Source organism: Trachurus japonicus, chromosome 5 (genome assembly GCF_045865225.1).
Source record: "Trachurus japonicus isolate A0001 chromosome 5, Traja_1.0".
Lineage (NCBI taxonomy): Eukaryota > Metazoa > Chordata > Actinopteri > Carangiformes > Carangidae > Trachurus > Trachurus japonicus.
The window spans coordinates 3,033,779-3,051,498 of record NC_140911.1 but is presented as its reverse complement, the minus strand read 5'-3'; the positions used below and the strand labels follow the sequence as shown (position 1 = coordinate 3,051,498).

The 17,720-nt window shown below is 41.7% G+C and overlaps 1 protein-coding gene across 7 annotated transcripts in view; it reads left to right on the top strand.

The window, feature by feature from the left end:
- Positions 1-17,720, top strand: part of LOC146986787 (low-density lipoprotein receptor-related protein 1-like) — a 173,955-nt gene that overhangs the window by 79,555 nt on the left and 76,680 nt on the right. For 4 of the 7 annotated variants that reach the window (XM_085775600.1, XM_085775598.1, XM_085775599.1 and 1 more), the window contains exons 11-24: positions 122-358; positions 1,307-1,487; positions 4,112-4,334; positions 5,398-5,587; positions 5,713-5,838; positions 6,883-7,023; positions 8,132-8,257; positions 9,929-10,045; positions 10,201-10,281; positions 11,778-11,828; positions 12,571-12,738; positions 15,045-15,227; positions 16,217-16,414; positions 16,564-16,809. In XM_085775600.1, coding sequence (XP_085631726.1) covers positions 122-358; positions 1,307-1,487; positions 4,112-4,334; positions 5,398-5,587; positions 5,713-5,838; positions 6,883-7,023; positions 8,132-8,257; positions 9,929-10,045; positions 10,201-10,281; positions 11,778-11,828; positions 12,571-12,738; positions 15,045-15,227; positions 16,217-16,414; positions 16,564-16,809 — 2,268 coding nt within the window. The remainder of the gene's footprint in view (positions 1-121; positions 359-1,306; positions 1,488-4,111; positions 4,335-5,397; positions 5,588-5,712; positions 5,839-6,882; positions 7,024-8,131; positions 8,258-9,928; positions 10,046-10,200; positions 10,282-11,777; positions 11,829-12,570; positions 12,739-15,044; positions 15,228-16,216; positions 16,415-16,563; positions 16,810-17,720) is intronic. The other 3 variants (XM_085775603.1, XM_085775602.1, XM_085775601.1) reach the window with 1 other exon arrangement.

The following is a 17,720-nucleotide window of genomic DNA, read 5'->3' as shown; positions in this document are numbered from 1 at the left end:
AATGTGTCTTAGCAATCGAGAAAAACTGTAATGTTAATGTCCTGGATGTTTTTACCAACATAAGAATATCACAAGATTGTTCAGGTAATAAACTCCTTGAATCTTTTTCGTTTTGCTCCAGAACCTGAACACGAGCTCTTCCTGGTCTATGGGAAAGGTCGCCCGGGGGTGATCAGGGGCATGGACATGAACGCCAAGGTGCCGGATGAGTACATGATCCCCATCGAGAATCTGATGAACCCCCGAGCGCTGGACTTTCACGCTGAGAGCGAGTTCATTTACTTCGCCGACGCCACCAGCTACATCATCGGCCGGCAGAAGATTGACGGCACAGAGAGGGACACCATCCTCAAAGAAGGTACGGTGGAAAACGCTGAACTCAGAGACACAGTTACAATGGATTCAAAGTACCAGTTTCAGCTGCAAGAGACCGATTGTTTACAGGAAGAGTATTTCAGAGGTTCAGAAACATATTTTTTTGTGTTCACTGTTTATTAGCCCTTAACCTACTGCGCTACACTGTATGTTTACTATGTGCAGAGTATTATTACCGTAACTCCATCATAATTTGTCCAATCAGACAATTTCCAACACTGACAAAGAGCTGAGAAGCTGTGCTTTCCGTCTATATTATATATATTACTGTAATGCCTGCAATTTTATTTTGAAAGGAAGGAAAACAGACGGAGCTAGAGTGGAGAGACGTAGTGTGAGCCTGTGGTGTTTTTTGAGAAAAATAGTGTGAGAGAGAGTGTGTATATACAGTATGTGTTTGTGTCTGTCTGTCTTCCCACCTATTGCACTTATAGTTCGGTTTTCGCCCTTGAATAGAATTCACTTTTGCACAGTTTTTTTTGTAAACCCAGAGTCCTAGACTCAAAAAATGACTAAGGTTGAGTCTCAACATGTATAGGTCCCCATTTCAAATGTCAAATCAAAACTTCATGTGCAATAACAGTATTTTTCTGCACTAAAAAAATCAAGCTTGTTTTTGTGTTTTTTGTCTTTATTTAAACTGCTAATACTTCCATACCATGTACAACAATTAATGTTTAAGCACTCCTGGAAAAAGGGGTCAAAGCACATAGACATGGGGCATTTTCTCACCATTTCATAGCCATAAATGGTAGGTAAAAGGTTAAACAGGTGTAAAATGACTGGAAATTACTCATAATTATAATCATAATAATAATAATAATATGCATCAACAGGTTTTGAACCAGTATGAGATTCCCTGACTTGTGAAACCACCTTGTTGTGATTGAGGAGACGTCTGAGCAGCAGCTTGTGTTGTTGTTTGTCTCAGGGATCCACACGGTGGAGGGCATCGCCGTGGACTGGATGGCCGACAACCTGTACTGGACCGACGACGGGCCGAAGAAAACCATCAGCGTGGCTCGGCTGGAAAAGGCTTCGCAGACCCGCAAAACCCTCATCGAGGGGAAGATGACTCACCCTCGCGCCATCGTGGTGGATCCTCTGCACGGGTAAGGTGGACAAAGACAAAGGAGGGGTCAAGGGGTCAAGGGTCACGTTTATTTATAGAGCACCTTATAACAACCCAAGGTTGACCAAGGTGCTTTACATAAAATAGATAACAATAAAATACAATAGTACATTTCAAAAGACAATTTCGGTGATGACACATACATTCAGCAAAACCAAACAACTTCGTCTCACAGGAGAAAAAAATGGGTTTTGACAGAGGATTTAAAAATCTCCAGAGTCTCTGACGACCGGATGCTGTGGTAAACTGTTCCACAGCTCAGGGGCAACCAATGGGAACGCTCCATCGCCTCTAGTTTCTAGCCTTTTTGCTTTTAGGCACATGCAAATTTATTTCATTTACAGACCTCAGAGCTCTGATTGGTCTGCGAACATGTATGAGTTCTGCTAAGTACACAGGAGAGGCCATACCGTTCAAAATTTTAAAAACAAACATCAGGATCTTAAAGGGACAACAAGGAGTTTTGGAAAAGCAAAGCGTTTTCACACTACATTTATGAGCCTCCGCGCACCGTGAAATTCTTTGACCGGCGCAAGACAGACTCATGTTTTCATTCATCAAGAATCTAAGTCAGAGGTTCGAAGACGATCACATACCGTTGTCGTTCCGACCATAAACGGCGATTCGGCGGTGTTATTCTCATGACTCGCCGGCCGCGAAACCGAAAGTAAGGAAACGCTGGTCGGCTCGCCCAGCATTTCCACCACCACTAATAATAACAAAATAACGATAGAGACAAAACGATATATTTATCGAAAATGGGCCCATTAACAAGTGTGGGTAGCGTAGATTCATCCACATTAATATGAGACTTTTTTATTGTCGCGGAATTTTTTGTTCTGCCGATGGAGAAACTCCTCGTTGTCCCTTTAAAATCAATTCTGAACCGGATGGGAAGCCAGTGCAGAGAGGCCAGAACTGGGGTTTTGTGCTGCTGTTTCTTTGTGTCAATGTGTTAAAAGACGAGCAGCAGCGTTCTGCACAAGCTGCAGGCGTCGCAACGAGCGCTGGTCTAAACCTACATACAGTACAATGAATTACAATAATCCAGCCTCGAAGAAATAAAGGCATGAATAACCTTCTCCAGGTCACTAGGAGAGAGATGGTTTTACCTTGGCCAGAAGTCGCAGCTGGAAGAAGGCGCCTTTGACGACAGAGCCAGTTTGGGGGTGGAGGGGGGGGGGCAGACAGGTGGCAGGTTGAGGCAGCAGCTGAGACGATGCTGACTCTCAGACGGCTGCTTAATGAAGGATGTTGCTGCTTGTCTGGATGCTCTGTGACTCGTGTCTCTGTTTGCTCTCCTCCTGTCTCTCTGTCACTTGTGAGGATTGTTTTTTTGCCCCCCCCCCTCTCTCCCTCTGTCTCTTCACAGAGCGTTTTTATAATTTACATTTGCCATTATCACCCTGAAATGAACCAATCCCTTTTTTTGACTACACTTATCACACTCTATTAAAACAGATGGGACCACTTTGCATATTACGAGACAAGATTTCCTCCCTGAGCTTATTAGCATACAGGCATATCTCTTCTTCCTCTTCTTCTTCGTATGCCTCTTAATCTCACTGTGCATGGACGGCTCTTATTGATATGACCTCCTGGGTTCGCTTGCTCTCTTCTGAGGAACATATGCTCATAAACATGCACTCACTCTTTGGATTACTAGTGACAGGGTGATATGTGTCCACACAATCCTCAGGGGAAAGGCACTCGCCTGCACTAATGCCTGCAATCAATCAGGCTGAGAGATGAAGAAGAGGAAGATGGAGAAGACGGCGAGGGAGGAGGAGGAGGAGAAGTTTGAAGTGACGAAAGGAAGAGAATGAGACAGATGGAAAATGGATGAAAAGTTAATGCTAATGTCAGTCATATTCCAGCAGAAGGGGGGATGTGTCGAGTTTTTTTGCACAGTCGTACAGTAGATGGCCGGTGCTCACGGGCTGAGCTCAGATCAGTGATGATGATGATTGACAGGTCCTGAAGTACCTGCTGACAAACAACCGCCTGTGGGCAGATCAGCTGAGAAACACGACAGAGTTGCAAAGAGATGCTTCTGCAAATACCGTAAATACTCAAATAAAAGCCGAGTCTCCTGCACTGGACCGGTTCTGGCTCCGGGTTTGAGCAAATACTGTAGAAGCTGGTCTCAATTAGAAGCCGAGTCTGTTTCTATTTTCTGCAAGATCGCCCATTTTTGAGCAGTTCCTAAGCTGCTTCATTCCTGCTACAGTTCTCAACGGGCCCATTGCCATAATCCCTATAGTCATAGCAGTAGGTTCGTTACCTTTAATTGTCGGTGCGAGCTATTTTTAGAACGGCGGAGCAGAGCCGTGAGCTGCTCAGAGCTACGCTATGTGGTACTTTTATGCATTTAAAACTTGAAAACGGTTCACTGGTGACAAGAGGAAGGTTAGACTCTTTCCTTCCATTCTTACTCTTTTAAACAGTAACAACAGAACCATTTGAGAGGATTTTCCATCTTTGCTGAGCCTAAGATTTGGCAGATGAAGCAAATAAAAGCCCGGGTATTTTAGGTATTTCCCCATCTTTGTGTCATGTGTTGCACTTTTACCAGTTCTTCCTCCTCCTTGTTGCCTCCCTCAGGTGGATGTACTGGACGGACTGGGAGGAGGATCCCAAGGAGAGCAAGCGAGGCAAGATCGAGCGAGCGTGGATGGACGGCTCCAACAGGAACGTGTTCCTCACCAGCAAGACGGTGCTGTGGCCCAACGGCCTGAGCCTGGACATCCCTCAGGGCCTCCTGTACTGGGTGGACGCCTACTACGACCGCATCGAGATGGTTTATCTCAACAGCTCAGAACGCAAGGTCAGCAGCAGCCGTCCTGCCATCAACACAATTAACTCTAGTGTCTGGGAGCTGCAGATAATAACTCTGTGCAGCTGCGACTGAACTAATAAGGCCTGAGCTCCACTGTCTGGGTGGTCTGTCACAACACAGCCCGGTCCAGAGCCTGACATTTGGGTTTCAGTGGTCCGTGTGTTGGTTATATTTCGGTACAATGGTGTTGTTTCTAGGAAAGATTTATAATCCAGAAACAGGAATGTTATAGTCGACATAGAATGAATGAAATGTAAATATTTACACACAGTCTGAGTATCAGTGAAACAGTTTTTTTCAGCTCACTGTCGCTTAGACGTTCAAGTGGCCTCAGCTGAGTAAAGTGTTGTTATACACTAACCCAATGGTTCTCAAAGTGGGGTCCGGGGACCCCCAGAGGTCCTTGAGAGGGTTCCAGGGGATCCACAACTTTTTCTTGAAATTTTACCACTTTTTTCTAGAATTTTTTTAAAACCTTTTTTGGAGAAATTTTACCACTTTTTCTGGAAATGTTTCAACATTTTTGGAGAAATTATTTTTTGAAATTTTACCATATTTTTCTAAGAAAATTAAAAAAAAAAAAGTTTTCATAGAAATCTTATCACTTTTTTCAAGAATTTTTTTTGGAGGTTTTTTTCTTTTTTTGGAGAAATTTGACCACTTTTTTCAAGAAATTTCTATATTTTTTGTTGTTGTTGTTATCCATCTATTGCTTGGTCATGACTGTTGTGGTGTATTATGGGATTTATAGTGTGAAATTTTCTTGGCGGGCCACATAAACTTGTATTGCGGTTGCGGGTCTCGAGTTTGACATGTGTGACCTAAATATTAGCTGATGGAAGAGAAATGAAAAACAAAAGCTGCGTCACGTCACATTTTATGATGTCACGTCATGATTTTAGATATTTATTTATCATCTTTTTTATATATTTACTGGAAATATTGATCTGTATTTTTAGTGATGCATAGTCTTTCTCCCTGTAAATGTGCTGTGAATGACGATAAAATGGACTCTGACTCTGATGTTGCTGCTTCTCTCTGGCATCGCCAGACGGTGTACGAAGGTCAGGAGCTGAACCACGCCTTCGGCCTGTGCCACTACAAACACTTCCTGTTCTGGAATGAGTACCGCAGCGGCAGCATCTTCAAGCTGGACACCACCACCGGCGCCGCCACGCTGCTGCGCAACGAACGCCCGCCCATCTTCGAAATCCGGATGTACGACGCTCAGCAGCAGCAAGGTCGCCGGCAGCTCATCTCGTCTCATCTCACACTGATCGATTGATCGTATCTATCCAGCGATCTTGTCTGTCTTGTGTTTTGTATCAATCAATATTACATGTGCAATTGTGTGTCATATCTGCAGGCTCTAATGCGTGTCGTGTGTACAACGGAGGCTGCAGCAGCCTGTGTCTGGCCACGCCCGAGGGCCGACAGTGTGCCTGCGCCGAGGACCAGATACTAGATCCAGCCGACAACACCAGCTGCAAAGGTACAAGATCCAAAACTTTGTTTTTGCATGAACATATCATTTAAAATAGTCTGCATAATCATTATGATTGGGGTGTGCAAAGGGGAGGTATGAAACCAAAAAGGGTTTATATGAAAACCTCACCCAAGAAAAACATATTCAAAAACCAAATTTGTTACAAGTGAAGACAAGAAAATAGGGAATAATTAAAGCAGAAGTAAGCGATCCGGTGGTTTTGGCTAACTTCCTGTCAGCCGATGGAGTTAGCAGTCCCCGCCCTCGTCTCTACGTCACCACATTCTTGCGCATTCCTTGGCTGCACACACAGAGAGGACCGCCCCTTTATGCCGTTCTCTCTCCTCATTGGATAAAGGTTGTAGGATACAAGGAAAGTTTTCTCCTCGGCTTACAGCAGAGCAGAGTGACTGACAGACCAAACACTCTATGTAAGTGATTGCTGTCGGAAGATATAACTATTTAAGACTTATATTAACACAAACATTCTGCTTACTTCTGCTTTAAATGAATAACAAAAAATAAGTAGAAAAGTAAGTGATTATACAGTGATAGGAAAGAAAGCAAAAATACATACATGAATGAAGATACAAAACATGATTGTATTGTAGTAGGTGCATGAGTCTGACAGGTTTTTCTTGTGGTATTAATTTTGCACCATTGCATATACTGGAAGGGTTTATTTACCAAAAACTGTTGAACCAACAGAGACAAACACGATAACACAGTCGAACCCTGCAGAGAATATTCAGATTGATTTTAAGATATAAAACAAAATAAAACAGCAGGACCACTAACGCCAAACCAAGAATTATAATGTAGACGTTGATTATTATACAAGTGCAGCTGTTTTTATTGTTGTTGTCCTCCTCAGCTGCAGCTTCAGTTTGAGTGGGGAGGATTTTTCTTTTTTGGACCAGTAGATTTCTAGTTTTCATATAATTACACTTTTCCACAACACGATCCCCCAGTTTCAAAACCCAAAGCTGTTTCCTGCTTCTTTTTACGTCCTCGGTGATCTATCTCTTCTTTATTTATTCCTCTGTGCAGCCAACCCGTCCTACGTGCCCCCCCCTCAGTGCCAGCCCGGTGAGTTTGCATGTAAGAACAACCGCTGCATCCAGGAGCGCTGGAAGTGTGACGGAGACAACGACTGTCTGGACAACAGCGACGAGGCTCCTGAGCTGTGTCGTGAGTTCATGCATGCACACACACATGCACACACAACACACACATCCACACACACACACAGACTTAAAGGGATAGTTCACCCAAAATTGAAATCTCACTCATTATCTACTCCCCCTCATGTGGACTAAGGGCTGTGAGAAGTTTCGGTTGCAAATGGATACCAACTGTCTTCGTAACAAAAAGACACACCAAAAAACATCCAAATACCTCCATGCTGCTCGTATGTAATGTCTGTCTTGTATTGAAGCCCCGAAATGCGAAATTGTCCCGAAAAAAATTAAATAAGTTTATTTTTCAAGCTTGTTTGTAGCGGAAGCTCCTCTTCCCGCTTCGTCAAATTTGGACACACCAGGGTCTGTCCTCTTCCCAGTTCATCCAAATTTGACGAACCGGGAAGAGGAGCTTCGAGAAGCTTCCGCTACAAACAAGCTTGAAATATAGACTTATTTAATTTAAGACGGACATTACATACGAGCAGCATGGAGGTATTTGGATGTTTTTTGGTGTGTCTTTTTGTTACGAAGACAGTTGGTATCCATTTGCAACCGCTATATGGACATGCACTGCTACGCCGAGACCCCCTGTAACTCAGAGAAGCCACGGATAACTCTGAAATTTCAATTTTGGGTGAACTATCCCTTTAACACACTTTTCAAACAGCTACCTCCCCTTTCCTCCTCCTGGGTCTGATCTTAGACGACCTCTGGCCGTCTGAATCTGACAGTCTGGTGGTGACGCCAGAATGAAATGAGAGCACAGACTGAATCGTGTGAGTGTGAGTGTTTATATGTGCTAATTGTGTGTATATGTGAGTGTGAGTACGCAGTGTGTGTGTGTGTGTGAGGAGGAGGAGGAATGTAGCAATGCCTGTGAATCTGGAAAAGCTCTCTGTCTGCTTGTCTGTCTGTCTGTGGTCAGACTTGTTCCCATTCCTGACAAAACACAAAGTCGCTCCAGAGCAGCTTGAATATCTTCCCCTCTCGTTTGCACGTCACAACTCTCCACTCTTTCACCTTTCCATTCCTCCACCCCCCACATCCACATGGCTTCTCATTTTCCTTCTTGACACTCAATGAATCCTTTCTTCCTTTCCCCCTTTTTTTTTCAGACCAGCACACTTGCCCCACAGACAGATTTAAGTGCAAGAACAACCGCTGCATCCCTCTGCGCTGGCTCTGTGACGGCGACAACGACTGTGGCAACGACGAGGACGAATCCAACACCACCTGTTCTGGTACACACACAAAGAAACTAATGAACACACAAACATAATCTGTGTATTATTCATCCTTTCCATTTTTAATTGACAATCAAAAATAATTAAAAAAAATACATCAAAAAGTCAAGCTCCCCCCCAGCTGTTCTGCTGGCATAAGAAATATGGAGTTTTCAGCAATATTAGCATCGGTTTCAAAGGAAATTTCAGCAAATTTCTGGAAAGACATAACAACTGTAACCAAGTCGGGGCAAACCTCCGGGTCACGACCAATTAAATATCAAAATCAAATTCAGTCCTGTGGCCGGTTTTTCCATTTCGTATTTTTGATCTGAGCCTAAAGTTTAAATACAGTATATGAAAAACCAGCATTTTTGTTTTTTTGTTTTAGATTAAAAAACAAATAACAAAATAACTAATCTTTTACTATTTCACGATTCGATTCGATTCTGATTTTTGGGGCTACGATTCGATTCAAAATGGATTTTCGATTCAAATCAATTTGATTCCTAATGATTTCTGCTTCAGTCTGTCGGTGTGCAAAGGATCCTCATGATCTACTCCAGTCTGCTTTGCAAGACAGAATGACTCAAGTGTCTTTTTCACATTTATTGAGTTTTAAACATTTATCCATGCTTAGATGGAATTGTTGAAACTGTTGCATAAAGGGTTAGGGGTAACAAAATCAAAAGTGCCTCTTTATTAAAAAAAATAGTGCAGTTAAAGCAGAAGTAAGCGGAATATTTGTGTTAATATAAGTCTTAAATAGTTCTATCTTCCGACGGCAATCACTTACATAGAGTGTTTGGTCTGAAACACGGGTCTATCAGTCACTCTGCTCTGCTGTAAGCCGAGGAGAAAACTTTCCTTGTATCCTACAACCTTTATCCAATGAGGAGAGAGAACGGCATAAAGGGGCGGTCCTCTCTGTGTGTGCAGCCAAGGGATGCGCGTGAATGTGGTGACGTAGGGACGAGGGCGGGGACTGCTAACTCCATCTGCTGACAAGAAGTTAGCCAAAACCACCGGATCGCTTACTTCTGCTTTAAACATGCTGCCTTTTAAGTCCTAAGGAAATGGATTTTCCTTAGAATTTGTTTCATTGTTTTATTTTTTTAAATCGGCTTTGGGACATTTTATATCGATTCTGAATCGTATTAAATGAGAATTAAGATTCTTATGTGAATCGATTTTTTGGCACACCCCTAAAAATAACCAGTCACTTTTTAATTTTTTAATTTTTGATTGCCAATTGAAAATGGAAAGAATGAATGTTACACAGATTCAACGCGCTCCCATAGATTGAATTGTTGGAACGGTTGCATAAAAGCAATATCACATATTACTTAAGTAACAAAATTAAAAGTGCCTCTTTAATAAAAAAAAATAGTGCAGTTAAACATACTGCCTTTTAAATTCTAAGGAAATGGATTTTCCTTAGAATTTGTTTCATTGTTTTATTTTTTTAAATCGATTTTGGGACATTTTATATCGATTCTGAATCGTATTAAATGAGAATTGTGATTCTTATGTGAATCGATTTTTTGGCACACCCCTAAAAATAACCAGTCACTTTTTAATTTTTTTAAATTTTGATTGCCAGTTGAAAATAGAAAGAACAAATGTAACACGGATTAAACGCGCTCCCATATTGGAAATGTGACGGCTGTTTCCTGTTTTTCCTTCCAGCTCGTACCTGTCCGCCCAATCAGTACTCGTGCGCGAGCGGCCGCTGCATCCCTCTGTCCTGGACCTGCGACCTGGACGACGACTGCGGAGATCGGTCGGACGAACCTGCGTCCTGTGGTTGGTCACCTCATTCACTCTCAACAACAACACACAGTAACTGTTGTAGCTGCAGGTTGATTTATGGGCTGCATGTTGAGGTTGTGCAGATGTCATAGCCACATGTGGAACCAACCCCCTCTCTCTCTGTCTCTCTGTCTCTTGTCCGTCCACAGCCTACCCCACATGTTTCCCTCTCACCCAGTTCACCTGCAACAACGGACGCTGCATCAACATCAACTGGCGCTGTGATAACGGTTAGTGTCGGATCTCTGCTCCCTCCTCTTCTCTTCCTCTTCCTCTTCCAGTTCGCCTGTTTACTGTGGTCAACTCAAGGTCTTTTTATTTGTTTTTCCAACGAAATAAAACAGGAAACTCAACATACCACACACACCTCCTTTACTCTCTTTTTAGCCTTAAAAACCAGATGTACAGTAGTGTTGGATAGAGAGTTCACATCACCAGACATCCATAAAAAGAAAAAGATAAATAACAAAAGGCAGCCGCAGATGTTTTACATCACTAACAAACATTTTAAAAAGGCTGCCAAATAATATAAAACTGTGTAGTGGACCCCCTGATTGTGTACTGTATATGATCTTCTCCAATTTGATATGATACATGACTTCACTGGTCCAGTGACTGTATGTATTATACAGTTTTGTAGGAGGTGCTGGGTCTCGTAGCTTAAGTTTTCTCCCCCACAAAGAAATGAACAGTCTATAGTTTTTATAGTAAGTTTATCAGGCAACCCATTAATTTTCAGGCCGCTGATTATGTGATAATGTCAAGAAATAGCCAAGAAATAACAATTAATTGCATCATAATGTCTAGAAATAGCCTAGAAATAAAGGCCAATTTCATAGTAATGTCGAGAAATGTAGCCAAGAAATAAAGATTGATTGTGAAGAAATAGCCCAGAAATATTGGTCAATTGCAACAACTCAACTTGGAGGAGAAAAATTCTGGCCTTTCCCAAAAAAGTCAAAGCATGAAAAGCATGTGTAATCTTTTGCCTTTATGAAAGACATGGCATCACTATGAAATTGACCGTTATTTCTAGGCTATTTATTGACATCATCACGTAGTTAGCAGCCTGTAAATTAAGTGGTTACCATTTATTTCAACAGAAAGAGACAGAATATCAACAAAACATCCAGAAATAATATCATTATATAAAGGTTATCTTTTTTTTTTTTTTAAAGGGCAAAAAAAAAAATCAACAGGGGATCAAATACTTGTTTTTTTCCCACTGTACTTCTTTCCCACTTCTCATGAGTGCAAGCGCAATGAATGGAGATGGCGCTACAATGTTTAAAAAAAAACAAAAAAACCTAGAAAATGTCTTTAAAGATAAATTTCCAGACATTGTAAAGCTTTGGACACGTCCGAAATTAATCAAGAGTCACAAGAGTCCTAGAAAGTCAAACTTCAGAACCAACAGTATGTCTCAGTCCAAAGGCGTCCAATTGTGAGAGGACAGTACCGGTATTTTGTTAATTGTGCTTCTACTGTAGTTTGTTTTCTAACTAGTTTACCATCAACTCTTCACCTCCATTTTTGGCTTCATATGTGCACAGACTCTTCTTTTTGTCATCTTGTGTCATGTTTGTGTGTTGTCACCTGTGTCTCTCTGGTCTTTTGTTGTTTTTGTTGTTGTTGTTGTGTGTTATTGGTTGTGTTGTTGCTCCGTGTTGTTGTTGTGTTGTGCCGTTCGCCCACTCTGCTGTCTTCCCTTGGTTCTGTCTTTCAGAAAAGGATTGTGGGGACGGCTCTGATGAGTTGAATTGTCCAAACCTGACCGGTTAGTGCATAGATCAACATGCACCACAGCAGCCGCGACGCTAGCTTAGCTTAGCTCAGCTCTTAGCACTGGAAAAGGGGGAAGAAAATAAAATTAAAATAAAAGTTTAGCGCTGCTTCTCTGCTAACTTGAGGCCAGCTCTGCTGCCACTCGTTTATCTGCTGCTCACAGGTCTGAAGCTGAATTAGATCTGATAAAGTGTAAGTGCATCGCTCCAGTCAGCCAAATACATGGAAAGCTGAAAGCACAGTTACTGTGTTAGCAATAAAATTAATGAAACTCAATTTAATTAAGTGTAGATTTAATAGGCTGCCAGGCTCAATGATGATAAAAAAAAAGAGTTTAATCACAGAATATATTTTATTTCTAACTAAGAAATGAACTCCTACTGTAAAATATGATCACAGTTTAACATTAGTTTGCCCTTTAACATCAGTACGGGCATAAAAGTGCTTCTGACGCTGTGCTGCCAAGCTCAATGTATCAGCTGGGTACATTCCCTCATGGTGCATGGTCTGATCTATGCAGTTTCTGTCATTATTTTGACTCTCATCTCTCACACTGCATTTCATTTGTACTCCATACTTTTCTCTGTCTCTGTGTGTTAATTGTGAAAAAAGGAAAAGCAAATTACTTTCTGCCTATTGAAACATATGTTTTTTCTCTCCCCCCCCCATTATGAGCCGTTGGGCGCCCGGTAATGAGAGAGAGTGGGTGTTGTTTGACTGTGTTTGTTTTTCAGATAATGACTGTGGGGACAACAGCGATGAGGCGGGCTGTAGTCACTCGTGCTCCAGCGCTCAGTTCAAATGTAACAGCGGCCGCTGCATCCCGGATTACTGGACCTGTGACGGAGACAATGACTGTGGAGACTACAGCGACGAGACCCACGCAAACTGCACCAACCAGGGTCAGTGTCCTCTGTCCTCTGTCCTCTGTCCTCACCTGGTGATGGTGATGGATCCGCTGCTGTTCTGTTTAACTCCCTGACAGCTTTAGAAACTCTCTGCTGCAGTGGATTATTTATTGCATGAAAGAAAATAAGAGCAAAATGCTTATATAACCGAAGAGCTGTTGGATTTTTTTTTCATATCTTCTATTTATTTTAACTTTACTCGGCCGAATCCCACTGAGATAGGAGAGTGTACATAAAACAAAACAAAACAAAATAAAAACAGTTCATGAACACGAAATCCCAAAGATCATTTATAATAAAATAAAATTACACTCTAATAATAATAATTAAAAAAAGATATAGTTTAAAAATGGCAGTTTATTCTGTGTTGGGAAAGTTAAAGGGATAGTCGCACATTCTGTGATATAAACTGTAAACTGTCTTGTATGTAACAACATCTATTGCACGTCTGTCCGTCCTGGGTGAGGCATCCCTCCTCTGTTGCTCACCCTGAGGTTTCTCCGATTTTTCCCTGTTAAAAGGGTTTTCCATGGAGTTTTTCCTCAGTCGATGTGAGGGTCTAAGGACAGAGGATGTTGTTACGATGCCATGTAAAGCCCTTTGAGACAAACTGTTTGTAAAAACGGGCTATACAAATAAAATTGCCTTGCCTTGCCTTGCCTTGCCTTGCCTAGTTCAACATTTTGGCAAATTGGCCCATTGCCATAACCCCTATAGTCATAGCAGTAGGTTCGTTACCTTTAATTGTCAGTGCAAGCTATTTTTAGAACGGCGGAGCAGAGCTGCGAGCTGCTCAGAGCTACGCTACGGAGGCTCATGGGATAACGTTCTGTTATTATCTCATAGCGTGGTGAATGTGCAGGTCACAACTTGTCCACCAGAGCGTTGTGGAGTTGTTGGATTGTGTATTTGATGAGTTTGATGAGGGAAACCAAGAAATCCCACGAGCCTCCGTAGCGTAGCTCTGAGCAGCTCACGGCTCTGCTCCGCCGTTCTAAAAATAGCTTGCACCGACAAATAAAGGTAACAAACCTACTGCTATGACTATAGCGATTACTGTATGGCGATGGGCCAATTTGCCAAAATGTTGAACTATCCCTTTAAAAACATCCCTGAAATGCAGATGATTCATAAAAGTCTCAATTTTTAAACTGCTCTGTATCTTATTTCCACTCTAATTTATATAGCACCTTTCACAGATAAAAATCACAAAGTGCTTTACAATAAAATACATACAACAATAAAAGACATAAAAAGTACAATGAATAAAACAAAGATGATTAATGAAAAGCCTAAAATGCTTAAATAAAAAAGTTTTCAGCTGCTTCCCTAAATGAGTCGACAGATTCAGAGCATCAGAGAGGGAGAGGCATTAATCCAAATAGAGTCCATGTTCAGACTGAACTAAAGATATATGGAAGCTGATCGAACACCAACACCTTCATTTTGACTTTGTCCTCGTTGGTGCAGCAGCATCAACACCTGCAGAAGCACTGAATTAGTTTAAATAGTTTAAATCTTTATTAAAATCTAACACAAAACCCACCATTGTTCAATTGTGCATTAGAATAAGAAAAAGGGACTTATCTCAGATTACAGTGTGCAGAAACAGAATCTGACCTGAAAAACAAAAAGTCTGACGGGACTCAGTGCAGATGATTGGAAAAACATTTGGTAACTAATCAATAGTAAAAAAAACAACAACACATTTAACAGTGGTACTTTTTTGTGTGTGTGTGTAATTTGGGTGAGTGTTCATGGAAAACAGCTGTGACAGGTGGTTGTTATTATAATGGGTGGGTGCATCTTTACACCGTTCTGTCATTTATTCCATGAAGTATCTGCACAAAGAAATCACAGTGAGTCCGTATTTACATTTCAGTCGGCAGATGTAATAATAATAACTCCCTGGGCTCTGTTAGTCAGAGCGGGAACCAGCGGAACGGGCACCGACACCGACACCTACTCACTCCTCTGGTCATCCAACAGCCACTGATATCATGTGTGTTTTATTAGTTGTTATTATTATAATGTTTCTGTAACAGTGAAACAACAAAGATAAATGATTCACTGGCTGCTCCGTCTCCGTCTGCTCAGCTTTTTCATGTTGCTACGCAGATTTCTCCCAGACAGCTCATTAGTTTTTTGTTTTTCTTGTTTGTCATTTGATGTTGCACGTCATCGTCTCGTCTCGTCTCTGCTCCAGGATGCAAAGTCTTGATTAGATTAAAGCGAAGGCGAAGGCGATGTTTTGCATGTGTTTTGAGCCGGCTGACGTTGTCCTCTCTCTGTCTCTGCAGCCACGCGTCCTCCTGGCGGTTGTCACACCGATGAGTTCCAGTGTCGGATGGACGGCCTGTGCATCCCGCTGCGCTGGCGCTGCGACGGCGACACCGACTGCATGGACCTGAGCGACGAGAAGAACTGCGAGGGCGTGACGCACATGTGTGATCCAGCTGTCAAGTTTGGCTGCAAGGACTCTGGTGAGGAGACCAAACTTCTTATTTTACTTCTCTGTTTTGCTGTTTTTTTTGTTTTTTTTTTTACTTATTTCTATTTTGCACAGTTAAAAAAGATATACAAGTAATAGGAACAATAAAATAAAATTGCAGTGCAGGAAGAGACGAAAACTCAAAGAGCTTATTTGATGCCTCCATGGTTAACAATGAAATATCATGATGTCGAAAGGAAAGAAAACAAAACATACAAATGAGCAATCAGAAAAAAAACACTCATTAAAAGTGATTATAAGCATCACTACACAAAAAGAAGCTAAGTGTGTGTCTTCATTACTCTATGATTTATGCCAGAGCAGTTACAGTTACATGTTGTATTGTAATCTGGCCTCTGGTTGCATTTTGGAGGGAGCAGATCTAAAACTTGACAAAGTGAGAGTATGAACCTGAGAGTTTATTCGAAAATAGTCCTAAGGGGATCAAGAATGCATTCCTCATTTAAGGCCTGGTTGATGAATATTGATGTAATAAATGTTAAGAATTTGAAGTTTCTGAAACAAAAGAGTAGAGGAGACGTATGAATCTAATAGAGTTGTTATCCAAACAAAGTGTTTCTGAATAATCAAAATTTTATGCAAAACTAGGGAAAGTGCTGGCCCGGACTAAAGATATGGATAAATGAAACTATAATAGAGTAAGAAGGCAATTCGTTTTGACCTAACGACTAATCCGTCTTGTAATACGAAGAGATTTATTAATTTTTTGTGCTAACCCAATCAATTTGTTCTCGCCAATTCAAGTTCTCATCAACAAGAACTCCTAGGAATCTAATTGATGATACCAGGCACTTATCTACAGAATCCATTTGAATTTTCAATGTGAAATTTCTTCTTTTGCTGTAGCTCACCAATACTTCATCCAGTTCTCCTTCGAAACTCTCCATGGCCGAAACAATTATGATAATGCACAAAACCCTCATTTCAATACAGATATTTAAAGTATCTTTGTGTCTGCAGCCCGCTGCATCAGTAAAGCCTGGGTGTGCGACGGTGACAGCGACTGCGAGGACAACTCGGACGAGGACAATTGTGAGGCGCTGGTTTGTAAACTCTCTCACCATGTGTGCGCCAACGACTCCACCATCTGTCTGCCTTCGGAGAAACTCTGCGATGGCAAAGATGACTGCCCAGATGGCTCCGACGAGAAGCTGTGTGGTAAGAGGAGACAGCATGAGCGTCAGAGCGGAGAAAAGAGAAAAAGTCTGCTTCTTAAATTCTGCCTTCAGTGGTTCGATAACAGCTTCTTTGTAGTTTTTTGTCTCTCTGCTCCACTCCTCCTCTGATTCTCTCTCTGTGTCTCACAGACCTGTGTTCACTGGACAATGGCGACTGCAGCCACAACTGCACGGTGGCGCCCGGCGAGGGTGTGATCTGTTCCTGTCCGCTGGGCATGGAGTTAGGCCCCGACAACAAGACCTGTCAGATCCAGAGCTTCTGTGCCAAACACCTGAAGTGCAGTCAGCGCTGCGAACAGGACAAGTTCAGCGTGAAATGCTCGTGTTACGAGGGCTGGGAGCTGGAGCCCGACATGGAGAACTGCAAGAGCACAGGTGAGGGTCAGAGGACGAGGCCGAAGGTGGTTAAACACATAGATAAGATAAGATAAGATAAGATAAGATAAGATAAGATAAGATAAGACGATATACAGTATATATAATATATATATAATAAGAAGACTAGATGGCTCACCTGACACTGGTGCCCAAAGACACGGCGTCGCCTTTGGTGCATGTTCTACAAAAATAAACAGAACTGTCTCAGTTTTTGACCGATTTTCATACGGTTTGCTTTGTTATGAACGTCAGAAATGCAGATATGATACTGCAAACTTAAAATCACGAATAATTTTAATTTAATTTTAATAAGTCAAGTAAAAGATACTTGCAGGAAATGATGTTGTTACGGCAGCAGCAACAAACAAAAGACCCCATACACACAACATACACAGTATACACAAACACAAACATATTGCACAACTCATTAAAAGCATTAATAAATAGATAAAGTAGTACTAAAGATTAAAAAAGGGCAGTACAACAGTTAAAAGGAGACACAAACATGGTTACTGTGAGTTAAAAAGCCTGTTGTTATTCAAGATGGAAATGAACTTTTCTGTGAAAGTAACATTATAGTAACATTATGCAAATAGTTAAAGTAATATCTATATATGGACAAAATGTTAGCGGTTTATGAATAGTTAGTTATTTAGTGGAGATGACTGGATCACCCACTTTACTGCAGCCAGTGGACGGACGCCTGTGCGTTACATCCAGTCGACCTCCTTGGTTAAACAGGAAGGAAGGAGGGAAGTTATAGAAGTGACCTGGCTCTGGGCTTTGTCAGTGTTCAAGGAAAAAAGAGTGATTGTCTAAGCGTTGTAATTCCCTCTCAGTCTGCGTTGTGTTGACACTCTCTTCAGTGATTGGCTAGACTCTTATTTCCTGTGTAATTGAATGGCAAC